The 21432-nt window shown below is 39.2% G+C and overlaps 1 protein-coding gene across 5 annotated transcripts in view; it reads left to right on the top strand.

Moving 5' to 3' along the window:
• Positions 1 to 21432, top strand: part of PCCB (propionyl-CoA carboxylase subunit beta) — an 86152-nt gene that overhangs the window by 27081 nt on the left and 37639 nt on the right. For all 5 annotated transcript variants that reach the window (XR_010024932.1, XM_063115304.1, XM_063115303.1 and 2 more), the window contains exons 7-9: positions 8806 to 8914; positions 13683 to 13803; positions 15631 to 15712. Coding sequence is in view for 4 of the 5 variants with exons in the window: in XM_063115304.1 (XP_062971374.1) it covers positions 8806 to 8914; positions 13683 to 13803; positions 15631 to 15712 (312 nt within the window). In the remaining variant the exon portion in view is untranslated. The remainder of the gene's footprint in view (positions 1 to 8805; positions 8915 to 13682; positions 13804 to 15630; positions 15713 to 21432) is intronic.

Genomic DNA, 21432 nt, shown 5'->3' with positions numbered 1-21432 from the left:
GTGAGCCAAAGGCCGGTCCTTGATGTCTCTTTTCTGAACTAATCCATATTTTGATGTTTACAAAATATTACTTCTTAACTACCTCACTCACTTCACATCAGTTGGCATTTTACTCTAAGGGAAGAGCCTACTTTTGGGGGGGTTTATTTCATCTCTTATTAATATGGATTATTCATGGACTCCTATTTTACCCAATGGTTTATAATCCATTACAGTTATTATTTATTTTTATGCTCAGATTATCCTTAGCCAGTGGGAGCTCCTTGAAGCTGGCCCCTGTGTTCTTCTGCTGTGAGAACTAAGGTCATGTGTATACTTTCCTTTATGGATGATGTGTTTTAGTTTTTGAATAACTTTTTCCCACCCCAAGGTCATGAAGATAGTTTCTATTTTCTAAAAGCTTTATTGTTTTGCCTTTTACATTTATGTCTGTAGTCCATTTGGAATTGATTTTTACACATGGCATGAAGTAGGGGCCAGTTTCATTTTTTTCAATATAGAGACCTAGTTGACCCAGAGCCTTTTATTGAAAAGAACATCGATTCCTGCTCTGTAATGCCTTATCTGTCGTGAATCACATGTCCATATATCAAGGGTTTGTCACTGAGCTCTATTGGTCTGCTTGCCTATCCCGGTACCGGTACTGCACTCTTAATTACAATGGCTTTTTGGCAAAAGCTGATATCTGGTAGGGCAAGTTATTCCACCTGATTCTTTTTCAAAGGAAATGGACTATTCTCTTTGCATTTCCACAGGGTTTTTTTTTTTTTTTTACATCTTTATTGAGATTAATGTGTGATAAACTGCACATATTTAAATTGTACAATTTGCAACTTTACATCCATATACAATCACGAAGCCACCACTGCTGTCACGATAATGGACATGTCCATTACCCTTAAAAGTTTCTTCATGTATCTTTGTAAACCATTCTTCTCTTTCCCAACCCTGTCTTAGGTAACCTTTGATCTGCTTTCTGTCACTATAGGTTGATTTGCATTTCATAGACTTTTATATGTACAGAATCATACAAAATGATATTTTACATGTACAAAATTCATACAAAAGGTATGTACTCTTTTGTGGGAGAGGGGAGGGATGGCTTCTTTCATTTAGGACAGTTATTTCAAGATTCACCTTGTTTCTAGGTTTTTCTTTCTTAATAGACTTATTTATTTTTAGAGTAGTTTAACATTCACAGCAAAATTGAACAGAAGGTCCAGAGATTTCCCATATATCCTCTCCCCTCATGTATATACATAACCTCCCCTATTATCAACTTCTCTTACCAGACATTTGTTACAGTTGATGAACTTACATTGACACATTGTTACCCAAACTCTGTGGTTTAAGTCAGGGTTCACTCTTGGTGTCAGACATTCTGTGGGTTTTGACAAATATATAATGACATGGATTCACCATTGTAGTGTCATGCAGAGTAATTTCATTGCCCTAAAAGTCCTCTGTGATCTGCCTATTCCACCCACTCCCCCTAATATCTGGCTACTACTGATCTTTTTACTGTCTATTGTTTTGCCTTTTCCAGAATGTCATATAGTTGGAATCATTCAGTATGTAGCCTTTTCATATTGCCCTCTTTCACTTACTATACATTCAAGGTTCCTCCATGTCTTTTCATGGCTTGATAGCTCATTTCTTTTTAGTGCTGAATAATATTCCGTTGTCTGTGGAAGTTTCACCATTTATTTACCCATTCACCTACTGAAGGACATCTTGGTTGCTTCCAAGTTTTGGCATCACAATAAAGCTGTATAAACATCTGTGTGCAGGTTTTTGTGTGGACATAAGTTTTCAACTCTTTTAGGTAAACACCAAGGAGTGTGACTGCTGGATCATATGATAAGAATATGTTTAGTTTTGTAATAAGCTTCCATTTTACACTCCCACCAGCAGCGAATGAGCATTCCCATTGCACCGCCTCCTTGCTAGCATTTGGTGATGTCGGTTTTGTGGATTTTGGTAATTCAAATAGGTATGTAATGGTATTTCATTTTTATTTACAGTTCCCGGGTCATATATGATGTGGAGCATCTTTTTATATGCTCATTTGCCATCTGTATATCGTCTTTGGTGAGATATCTATCTGTTTAGATCTTTGGCCCATTTTTTTAATGAGTTGTGATCTTATTGTTGAGTTTTGAGAGTTCTTTGTGTGTTTTGGATAATAGTATTTTATCTGATGTGTCTTTCACAAATGTTTTCTCTCAGTCTGTGGCTTGTCTTTTCATTCTCTTGATAGTGTCTTTCTCAGAGTGGAAAGTTTTAATTTTAATAAAATCCTCATCAGTTATTTCTTTTATGACTGTGCCTTTGGTGTTGCTTCTAAAAAGTCAAGATCATCTAGAGTTTCTCCTATGTTGTATTCTAGGAGTTTTATGCTTTTGCATTTTATGTTTAGATTTGTGAACCAGTTTGAGTTATTTTTGTGCCTTTTTTTAGAGTGACATTTTTTTCTCTCTTGGATATCCAGTTGTTCTGGCACCATACGTTACGTTGAAAAGTCTTTTCCTCCATTGTATTGCTTTTGTCAAAGATCGTTAACTATGTGGATCTGTTTCTGGGCTCTTTATTCTGTTTCAATGATCAATTTATCTGTTCTTTAACCAATACCTCACTGTGTTGATTACTATAGTTCTACAGTAAGTCTTGAAGTCAAATACTGTTAGTCCTACAACTTTGTTCTTCAATTTTTTGTTGGCTCTGTAGGTTTTTTACCTCTCCATGTAAACTTTAGAATCATTTCTTTGATGTCCACAAAATAACTTGTGGGATTTTGATCGGGATTGTGTTCAATCTATAGATGAAGTTGGGAAGAAGTGAAATCTTCACAATATTAAGTCTTCCTATCTTCGAACGTGGAATATCTCTCCATTTATTTAGTTCTTTCATTTCTTTAATCAGAGTTTTGTAGTTTTCCTCATATGTTAGATTTATACCTGAGTTTTTCATTTTTAGGGTGCTAATGTAAATGGTATAATGTTTTAATTTCAAATTTCACTTATTCATTTCTTGTACATAGGAAGGTGACTGACTTTTGTGTATTAACTTTGTATCTTGCAATCCTGGTATAATTGCTTATTAGTTCCAGGAATATTTTTGTCAATTCTTTCACAGTTTCTGCATAGACAATTAGCTTATCTGAGAATGAAGACAGTTTGATTTCTTTTTTCCCAATCTGTATACCTTTTATTTTCTTGTCTTATTGGATGAGCTAGGACTTCTAGTACAATGTTAAAAAACAGAGGTGATGGGATATCCTTGCCTCATTCCTGATCTTCATGGGAAAGCTTCTAGTTTCTCAACATTAAGTATGAAGTTAGCTGTAGGTTTTTTTGTAGATATTCTTTACCAAATTGAGGAAGTGCTCTGCTGTCCCTAGTTTGCTGGAAGTTTTTATCATGAATGAGTGTTGGATTTTTCAGATGCTTTTTCTTTATTTGCTTGTATATCATGTGATTTTTTTTTTTTTTTTCTTCTTTAGGATGTTGATGTGATAGATTACATTAATTGATTTTTCAACTGTTAAACCAGCCTTTCATACCTGGGAGAAATTTCACTTGGTTGTGGTGTATAATTCTTTTTTTATGTTGTTGTATTTGATTTGCTAATGTTTTGTTGAGGATTTTTACATCTGTGTTCATGAGATATATTGATCGATAGTTTTCTTTTCTTGTTATGTCTTTGTCTGGTTTTCATATTAGGGTAATGCTGGCCTTATAGAATGAGTTGGGAGGTATTCCTTCTGCTTCCATCTTTTGAAAGAGATTGTAGAGAATTCTTTTGACTTCTTCTGTAAATATTTGACAGGATTCTCCAGTGAACCCAGCTGTACCTGGTACTTTCTGTTTTGGAGGGTTATTAATCATTCAATTTCTTTAGTAAATATATACCTATTCAGATTGTCTGTTTCTTGTATGAATTTTGGCAGATTGTCTTTCAAGGAATTGGTCCATTTCATCTAGGTTATCAAATTTGTGGGCAAAGAGTTGTTCATAGTATTCCTTTATTAATGTTCATGGGATCTGTAGTGATATCCTTCTTTCTTTTCCAATATTAGTAATTTGTGTCCTTTCTTTTTCTTATTTATTCTGTCTAGAGGCTTATTGATTTTATTGATCATTTCTTAGAACCAGCTTTGATTTTGTTGACTTTTCTCTATTCATTTCCTATTTTTAACTTCATTTATTTCTGCTCTAATTTTTATTATTTCTTCTGATAACTTTGGATTTAATTTGCTTTTTTTTTTTTTTTTTTTCTAATTTCCTAAGGTGGAAGCTTTGTGGTTGATTTTTTTTTTTTTTTTTTTTTTTAAGATCTCTCTTCTTTTCTAATATATGCATTCAGTGCTGGTATTTCCCTCTAAGCATGCTTTCACTGCATCTCACAAATTTTGATAAGTTGTATATTTATTTTCATTTAGTTCAAAGTATTTTAAAAATTTTTAAGAGATTTCTTCTTTGATTCATGTGCTATTTAGAAGTGTGTTGTTTAATATTCAAATATTTGGGGATTTGCTGTTATCTGTTACTGCTTTCTAGTTTAATTCCATTGTGGTCTCAGAGAAGACATGGTATGATTTCTGTTTTTTAAATTAAGGTGTGTTTTATGGCCTAAAATGTGGTCATCTTCTGTGGGTGCTTGAGAAAAGTGTGTATTCTGTTGTGGATGAAGTGGTCTATAGATGTCCATGATATCCAGTTGATTGATGGTGTTGTTGAGATCTCCCATGTCTTTACCGATTTTTCTGTGTGGTGGATCTGTCCATTTTTGACAGAGGAGTAGAAGTCTCCAACTACAGTAGTGGATTCATTTACTCATATTTTTCCTTGCAGTTCTACCATTGTTTGCCTCATGTTGTTTTGAAACTCTGATGTTAGGTTTGCACACATTAAACATTGTTATGTTTTCTTGGAGAATTGACCTCTTTATTATTATGCAGCGTGTTCTTCTTTATCCCTGATAATTTTCCTTGGTCTAAGTCTGCTATACCTGAAATTAATATAGCTACTCCTACTTTCTTTTGATTAGTGTTAGCGTGGTATATCTTCTCCATCCATTTACTTTTAATCTATACTCATGTGTATCTTTATATTTAAAGTGGGTTTTTTTGTAGACAACCCATGTATTTGGGTCTCGTTTCTTGATTCGGTCTGACAATGTGTCTTTTAATTGATGCCTTTAGACCATTGATGTTCATTATTGATATAGTTGGATTAATGTGTACCATATTTGTTACTGTTTACTATTTGTTGTCTTTGTTCTTTGGGGTGTGTGTGTGTGTGTGTGTGTGTGTGTGTGTGTGTCCCATCTCTCAAGTAAGGTGTGTGTGTGTGTGTGTGTCCCATCTCTCAAGTAAGGTGTGTGTGTGTGTGTGTGTGTGTGTGTGTGTGTGTGTGTGTGTCCCATCTCTCAAGTAAGGGGTGTGTGTGTGTGTGTGTGACTGGCTGGTTTGGGGATCTGAACCATCCACCCTGGTGTTATCAGCACCATAGTCTAACCAACTGAGATAACCAGCCAGCTCTCATTTGTTTCTGTTTTTGTCTTCCACTCTTCTGCCTTTTAAGGTTTTAATTCAGCATTTGATATGATTCTGTTTTCTTTCCTTTATTAGCTTATTATACTACTTTTTTTTTAAACCTTTTTTACTGGTTGCCTTAGAGTTTGCAATATACAGTTACAACTAATTCAAGTCTAGGTTCAAACAACACTATCTACTTCCTGGGTAGTGCAAGTACCTTATAATAACAAAATAATTCTTATTCCTTCTTTCCATCCCTTGTATCATTGCTATCATTCATTTTGCTTATATATAAGAATATATGTGCGTGTGTGCATATATAATTGAATATATTGTTACTGTTTTTTATTTTGCACAAATTATTATCCTTAGATCAATTAAGAATAAGAAAATAAGTTTTTATTTTACCCTCACTTATTCCTTCTCTGATGCTCTTCTTTTCTTTATGTAGATCTGAGTTTCTTACCTTTACCGTTTACCTTATCTCTAAATAATTTCATTAACATTTCTTGCAAGGCAAATGTACTTGCAGCATACCCCCTAAATTTTTGTTTGTCTGAGAGTCTTTATTTCTTGCTCTCTTTCTTCTTGTTCTGGAGTTCCCATTATGTGTATGTTATACCTTTAGTAGTTGTCCCACAGTTCTTGAATATTCTGGTTGTTTTTGTTTGTTTTTTCAGCAGTGTTTTTCTTCTTGCTTTAAAATTTTGGTGGTTTCTATTGAGATATCCAGAGATTCTTTCCTCAGCCTTGCCCAGTCTATCAATAGGTGCATCAAAGGCATTCTTCATTTCTGTTACAGTGCTTTTGATCTCTGGCATTTCTTCTCAGCTCTTTTTTTGAATTTTTCTCTCTCTGCTTACATGTCCATCGTTCTTGCAGGCTGTCTGCTTTATGCATGAGAGCCCTTTGCATCTTAATTGTAGATGTTTTAAATTTCTGGTCTGATAATTCCAACACCCCTGCCATATCTGATTCTGTTTCTGATGCTTGCTCTGTCTCTTCAAACTGTGCTTTTTCCTTTTACTATGTCTTATAACTCTTTCTTGATGGTTGGATGTGATATACTAGGTAAAAGCAATTGCTATAAATAGGCTTTTAGTAATGTGGTGGTAAGGTGTGGGGAGAGGGGAAGTGTTCTGTAGTCATATGAGTAGGGCTTAGTCTTTTAGTGAGTTTGTGCCTCTGGACTATGAGCTTCACATGGGTTTCTGAGCTCCCATCCTAGCCCCACTTTGGTGGGACAGGATAACTAGAGTGGGCTGGAGCTGGGTATTTCCCCTCTCCCATGTGGAAGGCTAGAGCTGGCTGGAGTCTGGTATTTTCCTTCCTCCAGGTCATTTAGTCTTTGATAAAACTCCAGCAGATTAGGCTCTGGTTAAATAGTTTCTCCTGAGGGCAGACCTTGTTAAGAAGAACAGAATACTCTGGCACATTTCAAAAGGGTTCCTTTTCCCCTCCCCGTGCTGGAAGCATGAGGGGATTTTTCTCAGAACATAATCATGACAACCTGGTTGAGCTGCTAGAGGCAAAACTCACAAAGGTGTGGGTGCCCCAATGACTGAGCCCCCCTGGAGTTTTTCTCTTTCTGACATGTCCATACTGAGTCTCCAGCAATTTGTTAGTTGTAGTTCAGGCTTCCCTACATAAGCACTGGTTCCTGGGGAGGTTTGTGTTCATGAGTTTTTGCTCTGGCAAGCCTTGATTTTCTGCATTTGCCTGTCATTCTCCAATTTTGGAGAAGTTTGCTCTGTGACCTCACCTCTCTGTTAGATCTAAGAGGAGTTATTGATTTTTTTTTCAGTTTGTTCAGCTTTTTAATTGTTAGCAGGGAGTGTTAACTTCCAGCTTTTTACATGATGGACTGGAAACCAGAAGTCCTCTGTTTCTAGTTTTTTAACTGTTACCAATAATGTTGCTATGAACATTCATATAGAAGTTTTTTTTTTTTTTTTTTTTTTTTACCAGTAAGGGGATTGCAACCCCTGGCAAGGTGTTGTCTGCACCACGCTTAGCCAGTTAGCGCACCGGCCATCCCTATATAGGATCTGAACCTGTGAGCTCGGCGTTCCCAGCGCCGCACTCTCCCAAGTGAGTCACAGGGCCAGCCCTTCATCTAGAAGTTTTTGTATGGAGTAAGGAGGAGCTTTCTAGCCAAACCTTTCTAGCAAGATCCCCAACCAAGGAGCCATAAGATCAAAGACTGATACAACACATATGATAGACTAAGGACTAATTTTAATAGTATATAAAAAAAAAAAGCCAACTATCCATTAGAAAAATGGGCAAAGAACATGAGCAGTGAATTCAGAGATGACTACAGAAGGATATTTATTACAGAATCACTTATTATAATAAAATACTGGAAACAACCTAAATGACTACCAGTAGGTGACAGTTAAATTATGATACATATCCTACTATAGTGATGTGGAACAATCTTCAAGCTATAGTATTATGTTTTCTTTTTTTTTTTTTTAAAGCGAATTTGAGAACTGTGTGTAGAGGACACTGTGTTAGAAAGAAAATGTGTTAGGAAGAAAATGTTTGTGCTAGGAAATAAGAGAAAATAAATGTTTGTGTTAGAAAAAAATATATATCTATGCTTGTATGTGCACGGGTGTCTCTGTAAGAGCTGACAGTGGTTACCTTTGGGGCAGGAATTGGAGGCATGGAAATAAGGGCTGGGATCTAGACTTACTTTCCACTGTATCCCCTGTTCTTCTATTTAAATTTTTTTTTTTTAACAGAATGCCTTTATTATCTATAAATTAGAAACTAAAAAAAGTCTGTCCCACTCTCATAACCCCAGAGTGTTGATTATCAGTGTCTTTAAGTAGCTTCACTTAAAGTGGCTGGTTGTATACTATCTTGGTGCCTCAATTTCCTATATAAACAGGAATGTTAATAGTACCTAGGCTTTAATGTCACAGTACTGTGAAGTGCTTAAAAAGTGCTCAGCATGCAGCAAGCTTTGAGTGAGGACCATCTGTTATTGTTTCCTACAGATGAGTGAACCTGGGATGTTAGCCACACTGCAAGCTAATTTGCTGAGATGGAGTCATGCAACAAAGATTTGAAAAAAAAGAAATAGACAATGAGGCAGGGAAAGCTGGAGTGTTTAGTCTGGATGGGTATCTGAGCTGCATCTCAGTCTGGTTCTGCCCCCACATCACTGCCTTTTCTGCATTTGTCTTCTCAGCTGAGTGAACTCTATGGCTCTGGCAAGATCTAAAATTGACTGTTCTGGAAATCTCTGATTTCAGGACACCTCATACCTGTTCATCACTGGCCCTGATGTTGTAAAGTCTGTCACCAATGAGGATGTTACCCAGGAAGAGCTCGGCGGTGCCAAGACCCATACTACCATGTCAGGTGAGAGCCCCTGAGGATGACCTTATGGTTTTCAAACATTGAGAAGAGGACACTGTCAAAGAGAATGGTGACAGTTTTTAAAAGTATCACTTAACTGGTGGAACTGATTTTGAAAGATTGTGGTACAGAGTGTTGCCTACAGAACCACAGTGATAAAAGTGGATTTAGTATCTCAAATTTATTTAAAAAAACAAACCAGGCTATTAATGCTTTGATCTTCTTTAAAGTAATTTTTAAGCTAATTGTCAGAATGGTGGTTGTAAGTAGGTATGGCTGTGTATGTACAGCTGAACCCTTTAGAAATATTAAATCTTATTGTGACATTTTTTACTCCAAAGGTGGGGTAAAGTCTAGATAATGTTTTAACAGTCACTATGGGCCAGGTGCAGTTTTAATGTGATGACCCATGTGTTCATGAATTTGGTCGTAGTTCTTCACTTTTCTAAGGTTACATGCCACATCTTCTGAGTTTAAAATGTATAAAGATTATTCTATGATTTTTGCACTGAAACAAAAGTTCTTAATACAGAAAGGCATGGAATTGAGAGCAGAGCATGATTCCAATATTAGTGAAGACATGTTTACTCTTGGAGTAATGATTGCAATTCCGTATTTTCTTGGGGAAAAATCACCAAACTGTGAAAGAATTGCCTACCACACAGCAAGTAGTGTAACTGAAGACAGGAGAAATGGCTTCTTGGAGAGATTTTGAAGCAATACAAGGCTGGTATGACTGATTTATGCATGTTGTACTGTGGCTAAGACATTGGGTCATCATGTAGTCCTCAACATTTTTTTTTTTCTTTTTTGTGACCGGTAAGAGGATCGCAACCCTTGGCTTGGTGTCGCCCGCACCGCGCTCAGCCAGTGAGTGCACCGGCCATCCCTATATAGGACCCGAACCCGCGCAGGAGCGCCGCTGTGCTCCCAGCGCCACACTGTCCCGAGTGAGCCACGGGGTCGGACCCTCAACATTTCTTAGTGTCTGTAAAACAGAGCTGTGTCTTATTAGTGAAGTATTAGATTTGTTGAAATATGGTTTAAAAAAACTAAGAGCTCCCCCACCCACAAAACTTTTCTTCCCCCATCTCATGTCGTTGTCAGCCTTGACACATTCCTTTCTCTCTCCCCTCACCCCTCAACTCCATTCAGCTCCATCTCCAACACATGTCTAGAATCAGAGCACTTCTTTCCCTCAACTCACCACAGCCTGCCCCCACACTATCATCTCAGGGCTTAGTTGGCAGAGGTTTGACTTTCTTATTGGGATATAAAATAAAGCCGAGTCTTGATGGTGTCTTAGATGTGGTGAAATATGCTATTTATTTATTTTTCCTGATTTCAATAGTATTACATGTTTGTAGTAGAAATTTTAGAAAATACAGGAGTTAAAAGTCACTAGGGATTCCACTATCCACAGATAATCACCACTGTTTTATTTTGGTTATACCCCTGCAGTATTTCGTGCTGATAAGTGTGTAAACATACATATACTCAAACAGAGGTGTGCATATGCACACTTTTGTGACCTGTTTTTTTCATTCGACAGATTAATGTCTTCACATGACATTAAATTTTCTTCTGTGGCACAATTTTAGGGTTGTTTTGTTTGGTGTTTGTGTTTTGTTTTTAAGGGCAATATGTGATGTTCTTTCTGGGCCTGAGGGTTTTTGACGGGCTATGTCCAACATGCTTAGCCCTATATCCGCAGATCAGGGCCGAAATGGTGCTCTATATGTACTTTTTTTTCCTTTTGGTAAGAGCTTTATTGAGATATAATTCACATAACATATACTTTTAATGCCTACTTAAAGGGTACAAATCAGTGGCTTTAAAAATATTATTAGAGTTGCATAATCATTGCCACAATCAATTTTAGAACACTTTTTATTACCCCGAAAAGAAACTTTGTACCAAATAGCAGTCACTCCTCATGTCTACACAAATACTCCAGTTCTAGGCAATCAGAAGTCTACTTTTTGTCTCTATGGATTTGCCTATTCTGGACATTTCATATAAATGGAATCATGCAATATGTGGTCTTTTGTGACTGGTTTCCTTTACTTAGTATAATTTTTTAAAGATTTATCCACGTTATATCCTGAATTAGTATTTCATTCCTTTTTTATGGCTGAATAATATTCCAGTGTATGGATATACCACATTTTGTTTGTCCATTGTCCAGTTAATAGTCATTTGGATTGTTTCTACTTTTTGGCTATCACAAATATGCTGCTGGAGGTTCCAGTCAAAATGGCAGAATAGACAGTTCCCAGCATCATTCTCTCCCACAAATCAACCAATTTACAACTATAAAAATGTAACAGCAATCAAGCTGGGGCCACTGGAACTCAGGGGAGGAGGAGGAGAGACCTATGGAGTTCATGAAGGCGGGAGAAACCACGATGAGAGAAAGAAAAAACTGCTTGGGGGGTTTTGGGCTGCGGCTGCTTTAAGGCTGGAACTACTGAGTGCATGGAGCAGAAGCCAGCAGAAGCCATAGCTATGCCCCTCAGATGGAGTTGCTTGGAGGTGCAGGGGAGAAGAGGGCCTTGGTGGCCCCCAGGACAGCAAGACCACTAATAGGGTTTCCGTGGACCCACGCAGGAGTGAGGAGCCAGAACCGCTGAAAAAGGGGAGCCATTCGGGTGAGTGAGTCATCACAAGGGACTGGCTCAGGGCCTGTCCCATGGGAAGTGTTTGGAGCATGGACAGTGGGGGAGATGGGCTCACTGGGAGAACACTGAGACACAGCAAGGACAGCCAACCCACCCCCGACTAAGCGCAGGACCACTCAGAGGAGACTGGTCAGGAATGCAGAATTGCATGGGGTGCAGTTTGATGAAAAGATTCAGGCCCAGATCAGAGTTTCTACACAACCCAGGTGCACCAGGTCTCTGGAGAGCCGGAAGTACCTATAAGGTCAACCATTAAACCCTGAGCTGCACAAAAAGTCTTCCCCAGGGAAACAGCAATAAGCAGCAATTTAGCTGAACCACAGAGCTCAAATACTGGTTCCTACAGGAAGTTCCTCCATTTTGGAAGTAAGCAGAGGACAAAAAATTAGTTCCAGCCTAGGCCAACCCAGGGACTGGACCACCCGCCCACATCTAAGCACAGTGCCAGCACCTCGGGGCCTTGCCCGGGGTATCTAGCCAGGGACTGGGCCTCCCGCCTATAACCAGGCACACTGCCAGTGCCTCAGGGCCTGCCTGAGAACCTGGGGTATGGAGCCAAGGACCAGACCCCTCTGACAACCAGGTACACCACCAGTGCCAAGGAGCATGCCAAAACCATCACCTCCATGTGAGTGGCCCACCACAGCCACCACAATAACCACAGCTGCCATGAAAGTGGCTAGACATCACCACCACCACGCAGGTAGTCTGCCAGCCACTGGAGTGCATTGACACAAGGAGAGTCACCAGCAGAGACCAAAGAAAAGAAGAGGATGTCTCTCTCCACAAAGCCCACTCCAAAGTGACAGAAGAAGCATCTGCTGTATGATAATATTTGGGGACCTGAACACACCTTTCAGCATTGGACAGATCATCTAGGCAACAAATCAACAGAGTAACCATTACTCTTTCAGAGGAAGAGAAGAAATCTAGGGTTATCAGTGGTGGGAGGGGGGAGGGAGAGAGGGATAGGGAGAGATTGGACAAGGGGCATAAAGAATAAGTATAATTTGTAACAATGTACGTACTAGTAATATTGATTTGATCAGCATTATGTCAGCATCGAATCCAAGAAACATGTATAATCAATTATGATTCAATAAAAAAAATAAAAGAGTAGATATGCTGCTATAAACATTTGTATACAGGCTTTTGTGTGGACATATGTTTTCATTACATTATTTAGTATGTTAGAAGGTAATACATTCTGTAGAAAAGTAGAACAGGATAAAGGGATTGGGATTATTGCAATTTCAAGTAGGGTGGCTAATGCCAAAAAACCCCAAACAAACTCCGAAACGAAATTAGGTTGTAAGGGTAGGCCTCACTGTGAGGGTAACAGTTGAGCATATTTGAACAAGTTAACTGTGTGGATATCTAGAGGAGGAGCATTGTAGGCAGAGGGAATAGCTTATACAAAGGCCCTGGGGTAGGACAGTGACTGATATACTCAATGAACAGCAGGGATGGTTGTTGGGGTAGAGATATGACATGATCTGACTTAAAAGCTCCCTCTGGCTCCCATGGGGACAAGACACTGTAGGGGCAATAGTGGAAACAGGGAGTCTGGTGGGGCGAACCTGAGAGCTGTTGGTTCCACTTTCTGCATCATACCGTGGCCTTGTTTGACTGCTCTGTGGTTTTGGGACATTCTTCAGGAACAGTGCTGAGCACCTCAGGCATTCTTCTTGATGGGGGACTACCCTGTTGCAGCTGATATTCTAGGGGAGATGTCAGATAGCAAACAGGGAAACAGGTGCTGCAGGGAAAAGTGTTTGAAAAGAACTCCCGCATGGACCAGGGATAGAAAGCCAGGGGCATGGGAATGGGCATGGAGGTGACAGTAGAGCTATGTCCTGAATAAGGAAAAGCATGACTCCTGCAGAGGTGTGAGTACAGAGCATAGGGAACGGGCTGTGTGAATTGAAGCTCAGCCCCAGTGTGTAGCATCCCAGCCTCACTAGAGGATGTGGAGGACGAGACGTCAAGAGAGTCCACAGCAGACATGCCCTAGAAGGGGCAGTTGGCCTGAAGCAGCACCTTTGGGCTGACTGGCACCCTGGCCCATTATATCCTCCCTGTCTTCTCAGGTGTGGCCCACAGAGCTTTTGAAAATGACGTTGATGCCTTGTGTAATCTCCGGGAGTTCTTCAACTTTCTGCCCCTCAGCAGTCAGGACCCGGCTCCCATCCGCGAGTGCCATGATCCCAGGTGGGTTGCAAGCCGGTGCACCTCCTCTCATTTTTAGGGTGGCTTGTCCTTCACTGGCCCTCTACCCTGACAGGACCTCTAGGATCTGCTCTGTTGGGCAGCTTGGAGCAGATTGCGGAGTGTAGTTGGCGTGGCTCCCAGGTGTGGGAATGATCATGGCATGTCTAGGTACGAGAGCAAAGAAAGATGATTTTGTTCACTTTCTTCCTCTATGTAATGGCTGATGGGTAGCCTGGGGGTAAAGAGTGGCAAAAAATAAACCAACCAAAAAACCCTAAATTTTTCTAAGAGACCCTTGAGTTGTCCAGAGTTGGAAATGGACCTTTTTTTGGTCTTGACATGAAATAAATTAAGTGTGAAATGACACAGCATGTCCTTCAGGACATGTTTATCACACTGCTCATGGCCAGAGTCTGGGGCAGTCTTGGAGAAGGGTGTGTTGCTGGCCACCTACCAGAGACCTTTTAGTTTTGCTGTTGGGGCCACTGCCTGATGGGGAGCTCCATAGAGTAAGATGGAGGCCCAGTGGGGAGATATTGCTCCACACCTCTGGCTCTTCCATTTTGTTTTCTCTCCAATGTGAAGCACTCACTTGGCCTGGACTTTCTTCTGCAGAAGGGATTTGGAATTCTGTCACTTGGGCAGAGGCCATTTTCAGGCACTACCTTCTGGCTTGGACCTGGGCTCCCACCTATACAGGGCCCAGTCTGGACCAAGGATGCTCTGAAGAGTCATGTCCTCAGGGCTGCACTGTGTCTACATCTGCCCCATTCCTCGAGGACACAAGCAATGGTCCATTGTGTGTAGTCATAGAAGAGAGGGTGCTTACAAGGCTAAGAGTGATGGGCACAGCCTCCTTTTCTGAGCATCTATACTATCTGTAGTCCCTGAAGGGTTTAGGATATCATTTGTAGATGTTATGGCCCAGAGGCCCAGAAGTGTCTGAATAGCCTGCTTTGGCCCAGCCATACCTCCTCAGCATACAGTCCTAGGGAGCTATCTGTATAAGTGGCAAATGGAAAGTAAGGGAGGGTTTTGTTATCAGGACTGTACCTAGTACCCCAGTGCAGAGCTCTATGGGAAGTTGGGCTTGATGGGGCATGTGGCCTGTCCCAAAGCCAAACCTTAGCCCAGGTGCACATTTTAGGATCAGAGTAGCCCCTGGTTGCTCACATGGGACAGGAAGGGATGAGAGCCTGTTGGAGAGGAGCAAGTTGCTGAGTCCTCCTATGGGAGTGGGCTCTGGCTTAGTCTTCCTGTTGAGCCACGTAGATGCAGGAGGAAGGAGAGTCATGAGCCTGCATGTGACGCTTTAGCCTGCCGTGGTTCTGCTCAGAGGGCTTGCAGTTTGGCTTTTTAAAAGAGTTCTAGCAGGTTAACCTTCCACTTGGGAATGTGAACCTACAGTGGTTTCTGTAGAACTCTGACTTTCTGTTTCCAAGTCCTTGTTCATTTTTAATGTTTCAGGAAGTTAGACTGGGATCTCCCAGGCCTGTCTTGTTCACTACAATTTTCTTTAGTTTCCCACACAGTACGTAGAATTTAGGAGGTGTTCGGAGAGGATAAATGAAAGAATCACCTTCTAGAGAATAAGCTCATTTTTTCCTCTTAGAACTGGGAGGTCTTTGGGGTTGGCATTGAGCTTAGGTTTAGTTTAATGTATGTTTACAAAGGAATGCATCTGGTGACTGCTTTGCAAGCCCAGCAGGGACAGAACTGGTCCAGTCCCTGTGATGTATCTCCCCCATTTCCTTCCCCACCCTGCACCCACAAAACACAATTGGCTCTTCCTGTGTTGATTTATAACTGCCTCTTTTCCACCTAAAGTGATCGTCTAGTTCCTGAGCTCGACACAGTTGTCCCTTTGGAATCTACCAAAGCCTACGACATGGTGGACATCATACACTCTGTAAGTGCCTCATCTGCCTGTCCTGCATGCCCCAGTTCAGCCATGTCCATGGTCATTGTGCTTGGGACTAGCGAGGAAGTGTTGGACCTACTGGCCTTGGTGTCAGGCAACACAGGTAGGGCATGGTGTGGGCACAGGACAGGACCAGTGGCCACTGAGTAGTGTGTTCTGGCAAGAGTTGGTGGCTATAGACACTCTAGTGGCTCAGATGGACTTGAGGGCTGGGGGGAAGAGCCAATTGGGCCAGCAGAGGTCAAGAGTCTTTATTTTTTTATTTTTTTTTTAATTTTGAAAGATGGCTATTTTATTCCCAAAATTTCAGTTCACCAAGAAGATATAAGAATTATGAACCTTTAAGCACCTAAAAATGTAGTTTCAAAAATACAATGTTTACAATCTGAATAAGTACATAGTTTAATAGTATTATACCAGTGCCAATTTCCTGGTGTGATTAAGTACTACAGTTTTTATAAGATGTTATCTTTAGAGAAAGCTGGGTGAAGTGTGCATGAAAACTCTCGTGTTTTTTTTCTTTTTATAAAGTTAAATGTTTTTATATAATTTTTTATTTATTGTTTTCTTCAAATTTTATTTTATTTTGTCAATATACAATGTTGTTGATTATTGTGGCCAATTACTGAAACCTCCCTCCCTCCATCCTCTCCCCCCCACAACAATGTCCTTTCTGTTTGCTTGTTGTATCAACTTCAAGGAATAGTAATTGTTGTGTCTTCTCCCCCCCCCCCGGTTTTATTGCGTATTTATTTATTTATTTTCAGCTCCCACAAATAAGTGAGAACATGTGATGTTTCTCTTTCTGTGCCTGACTCGTTTCACTTAATATAATTCTCTCTAGGTCCATTCATGTCATTGCAAATGGCAGTATTTCATTCTTTTTTATAGCAGAGTAGTATTCCATTGTGTAGATATACCACATTTTCCGTATCCACTCATCTGATGATGGACATTTGGGCTGGTTCGAATTCTTAGCTATTGTAAAGAGTACTGCGATGAACATTGGGGAACAGGTATACCTTCGACTTGATGATTTCCATTCCTCTGGGTATATTCCCAGCAGTGGGATAGCTGAGTCATATGGTAGATCTATCTTCAATTGTTTGAGGAACCTCCATACCATTTTCCATAGAGGCTGCACCATTTTGCAGTCCCACCAACAATGTATTGAGAGTTCCTTTCTCTCCGCAACCTTGCCAGCATTTATCATTCACAGTCTTTTGGATATTAGCCATCCTAACTGGAGTGAGATGGCATCTCAGTGTGGTTTTGATTTGTATTTCCCAAATGCTGAGTGATGTTGAGCATTTTTTCATATGTCTTTTGGCCATTCATATATCTTTCTTTGAGAAATGCCTATTTAGCTCTTTTGCCCATTTTTTAATTGGGTTACTTGTTTTTTGTTGTAAAATTGTTTGAGTTCCTTGTATATTCTGGATATTAATCCTTTGTCAGATGTGTATTTTGCAGATATTTACTCCCACTCTGTTGCTTGTCTTTTAACTCTGTTAATTGTTTCTTTTGCTGTGCAGAAGCTCTTTAGTTTGATATAATCCCATTTGTTTATTTTTCCTTTGGTTGCCTGTGCTTTTGGGGTCGTATTCATGAAGTCTGTGTCCAGTCCTACTTCCTGAAGTGTTTCTCCTATGTTTTCTTTAAGAAGTTTTATTGTTTCAGGTTGTATATTTAATTCTTTAATCCATTTTGAGTTGATTTTATTATATGGTGAGAGGTATGGGTCTAGTTTCATTCTCCTGCATATGGATATCCAGTTATCCCAGCACCATTTGCTGAAGAGGCAGTCTTTTCCCCAGTGTATAGGCTTGGTGCCTTTGTCAAAGATCAGATGGCTGTAGGTGTGTGGGTTGATTTCTGGATTCTCTATTCTATTCCATTGATCAGTGTGTCTGTTTTTATGCCAGTACCATGCTATTTTGGTTATTATAGCTTAGTAGTATAAAGTCAGGTAGTATTATGCCTCCAGCTTTATTTTTTTTGCTCAGCATTGCTTTGGCTGTGCGTGGTCTTTTGTTATTCCACGTAAATGTCTGGATAGTTTTTTCCATTTCTGAGAAAAATGTCATTGGAATTCTGATGGGGATTGCATTGAATTTGTATATCACTTTGGGTAGTATGGACATTTTCACAGTGTTGATTCTTCCAATCCAAGAGCATGGGATATCTTTCCATCTTCTTGTATCCTCTCTAATTTCTCTCAGCAGTGGTTTGTAGTTCTCATTATAGAGATTTTTCACATCTTTGGTTAACTCTATTCCTAAGTATTTAATTTTTTTGGTGGCTATTGTAAATGGGCAAGCTTTCTTGATTTCTCTTTCTGCATGTTCTCTATTGGAGAATAGAAATGCTACTGATTTTTGTGTGTTGATTTTGTATCTTGCTACTTTGCTGAAATCATTTATCAACTCCAAGAGTTTTTTTGTAGAGGCTTTAGGCTGTTCAATATATAGGATCATGTCATCTGCAAATAGGGACAGTTTGACTTCATCTTTTCCTATCTGGATGCCCTTTATTTCCTTCTCTTCTCTGATTGCTCTGGCTAGTACTTCCAACACTATGTTGAATAGGAGTGGTGAGAGTGGGCATCCTTGCCTAGTTCCTGTTCTTAGAGGAAAAGCTTTCAGCTTTTCCCCATTCAGGATGATGTTGGCAGTGGGATTATCATATATGGCTTTAATTGTGTTGAGATACTCTCCATCTATACCTAACTTGTAGAGGGTCTTTGTCATGAATGTATGTTGTATTTTATCAGATGCTTTTTCAGCATCTATAGAGATGATCATATCGTCCTTGTGTTTGATTTTATTAATATGGTGAATCACACTTATTGATTTGCATATGTTGAACAAACCTTGCATGCAACCCTTGGATGAATCCCACTTGATCGTGGTGTATAATTTTACGTATGTGTTGTGATATTCTGTTAGCTAGTATTTTATTGAGGATTTTTGCATCTATATTCATCAAGGATATCAGCCTGTAGTTTTCTTTTTTATAGTTGTATCTTTACCTGGTTTTGCTATCAGGATGATGTTTGCTTCATAGAATGAGTTTGGGAGATTTGCCTCTGTTTCAATCTTTTGGAATAGTTAGTAAAGAATTGGTGTCAATTCCTCTTTGAATGTTTGGTAAAATTCTGCTGTGAATCCATCTGGTCCTGGGCTTTTCTTGTTGGGAGCCTTTTGATAACAGCTTCAATCTCCTTTATTGTTATTGGTCTGTTCATATTTTCTACATCTTTTTCCCTCAGTTTTGGTAGGTTGTGTGTGTCCAGAAATTTATCCGTTTCCTACAGATTTTCAAATTTGTTGGCATATAGTTGTTTATAGTAGTCACGGATGAGGTATCAGTTATAATGTCACCTTTTTCATTTCTAATTTTTGTTATTTGGGTCTTTTCTATTCTTTTTTTAGTTAGCCATTCTAATGGTTTGTCAATTTTATCTATCTTTTCAAAAAACCAACTTTTTGATTCATGGATCTTTTGTATTGTTTTTTGGGTTTCAATTTCATTAAGTTCTGCTCTGATCTTAATGATTTCTTTCTATCTGCTAACTTTGGGCTTGGATTGTTCTTGTTTTTCTAGTTCTTTCAGGTGAAGCATTAGGTTGTTCACTTGCCACCTTACCATTCTTCTCAAGTAAGCATTTAATGAGATAAATTTCCCCCTTAGTACTGCTTTTGCAGTATCCCACAGGTTTTGGTATGATGTATCATTGTTTTCATTCGTTTCAATAAATATTTCGATTTCCTGTTTGATTTCTTCTTGGATCATATGTCATTAAGTAGAATGCTGCTTTATTTCCATGTGTTTGTATAGTTTCCAGAATTTCGTTTGTTATTGATTTCTAATTTTAATCCATTGTGGTCTGAAAAAATACATGGGATAATTCCAATTTTTTTGAATTTGCTGAGACTTGATTTTTCACCTAACATGTGATCTATCCTGGAGAATGATCCATGTGCTGATGAGAAGAATGAATATTCTGAGGTTGTTGGATGGAATGTTCTATAGATATCTGCCAAGTCCAATTGGTCTAGAGTGTTGTTTAGATCTTGTGTTTCTCTGCTGATTCTTTGCCGAGATGATCTGTCCAATACTGATGGCGGGGTGTTCAGGTCCCCTGCTATTATGGTATTAGTGTCTATTTCCTTCTTTAGGTCTAATAGAGTTTGTTTTATAAATCTGGCTGCTTCAACATTGGGTGCATGTATATTTATGATCGTTATGTCTTCTTGATGGATCAGTCCTTTTATCATTATGTAGTGGCCCTCATTATCTCTTTTTGTGGTTTTTAGTTTAAAGTCTTTTATCAGATATGAGAATAGCTACCCCAGCTCGTTTTTCATTTTTGTTTGCATGGTAAATCTTTTTCCATCCTTTCACTCTTAGTCTGTGTGAGTCTTTATGGGTGAGGTGGGTCTTTTGAAGGCAGCATATAGTTGGGTCCTTCTTTTTAATCCAGTCAGCCAGTCTGTGTCTTTTGATTGAGGAATTTAAGCCTTTCACATTAAGAGTTGTTATTGAAAAGTGTTGATTTATTCCGAGCATTTTATTGATTTTTGTTTGGATGTCTTAAGTGTCTTTTGTTCCTTTCTTTCTGATTTGGTGTTTGTCTTCTGTATTAGTTGGTTCCTTGGCTGTAGATAGCCTTTTTGTTTGTTTGTTTTCTCTTTATGGATGCCATTTTTATTATACTAGTGGGTTTTGATTTTTCTTGGGTTTTTATGGCAGTGGTAGTTGTTTTTCAGTTACCAAACCCAGTACTCCCTTGAGGATTTCTTGTAAGAGTGGTTGTGTGGTAGTGAACTCCCGCAGTTTTTGTTTGTCTGAGAAATATGCTATTTGCCCTTCATTTCAGAAGGATAGCCTTGCGGGGTAGAGTATTCTTGGCTGGCAATATCTGTCTTTTAGTATTTTGAATATATCATCCCATTCCTTTCTGGCTTTTAGGGTTTGTGATGAAAAGTCTGATGTTAGTCTGATTGGGGCTCTCACAGTAATTTGATGCTTTTCTCTTGCAACTTTTAAGATTCTCTCTTTGTCTTTGAGTTTTGCCAATTTGACTATAACATATCTTGGAGAAGATCTTTTTGGGGTGAATACGTTTGGGGATCTTTGAGCTTCCTGAATCTGAAGATCTGTGTGTTTTCGTATAGCTGGGAAGTTTTCTGCTACTATTTTGTTGAATATGTTTTCAATGCAATCTCCTTTTTCCTCCCCTTCCGGAATACCCATGACTCGGATATTTGAGTGCTTAAGGTTGTCTGATATCTCTCTTAGATTTTCTTCAATGTTTTTAATTCTTTTTTCTTGTCTGCCTGTGTCATTTCAAACAGCCCATCTTCAAGGACATAAGTTCTCTCTTCTACTTCTGCTAGCCTGCTGGTTAAACTCTCTGTTGTGTTTTTTATTTCGCTGAATGAATTCTTCAGTTTGGCAAGGTCTGCTACATTCTTTTTCAGGGCATTGATTTCCTTGTACATTTCTTCTTTCAGGTCCTGTATACTTTTCCTCAATTCATCATGTTGTCTAACTGAGTTTTCTTGTATCTCATTAAGTTTCCTTAGAGTTATCACTCGAAATTCCTTGTCAGACATTTCAAGGGCTTCTTGTTCTATACGATCTAGAGCTTGAGAGTTATCACCCTTCGGTGGTGTACTTTCTTGGTTTTTCATATGTCTGGT

The sequence above is a fragment of the Cynocephalus volans genome, chromosome 11 (genome assembly GCF_027409185.1).
Source record: "Cynocephalus volans isolate mCynVol1 chromosome 11, mCynVol1.pri, whole genome shotgun sequence".
NCBI classification, from domain to species: domain Eukaryota; kingdom Metazoa; phylum Chordata; class Mammalia; order Dermoptera; family Cynocephalidae; genus Cynocephalus; species Cynocephalus volans.
Note: the sequence above shows the minus strand (reverse complement) of the source record. Positions and strands in the feature narration are given on the sequence as shown.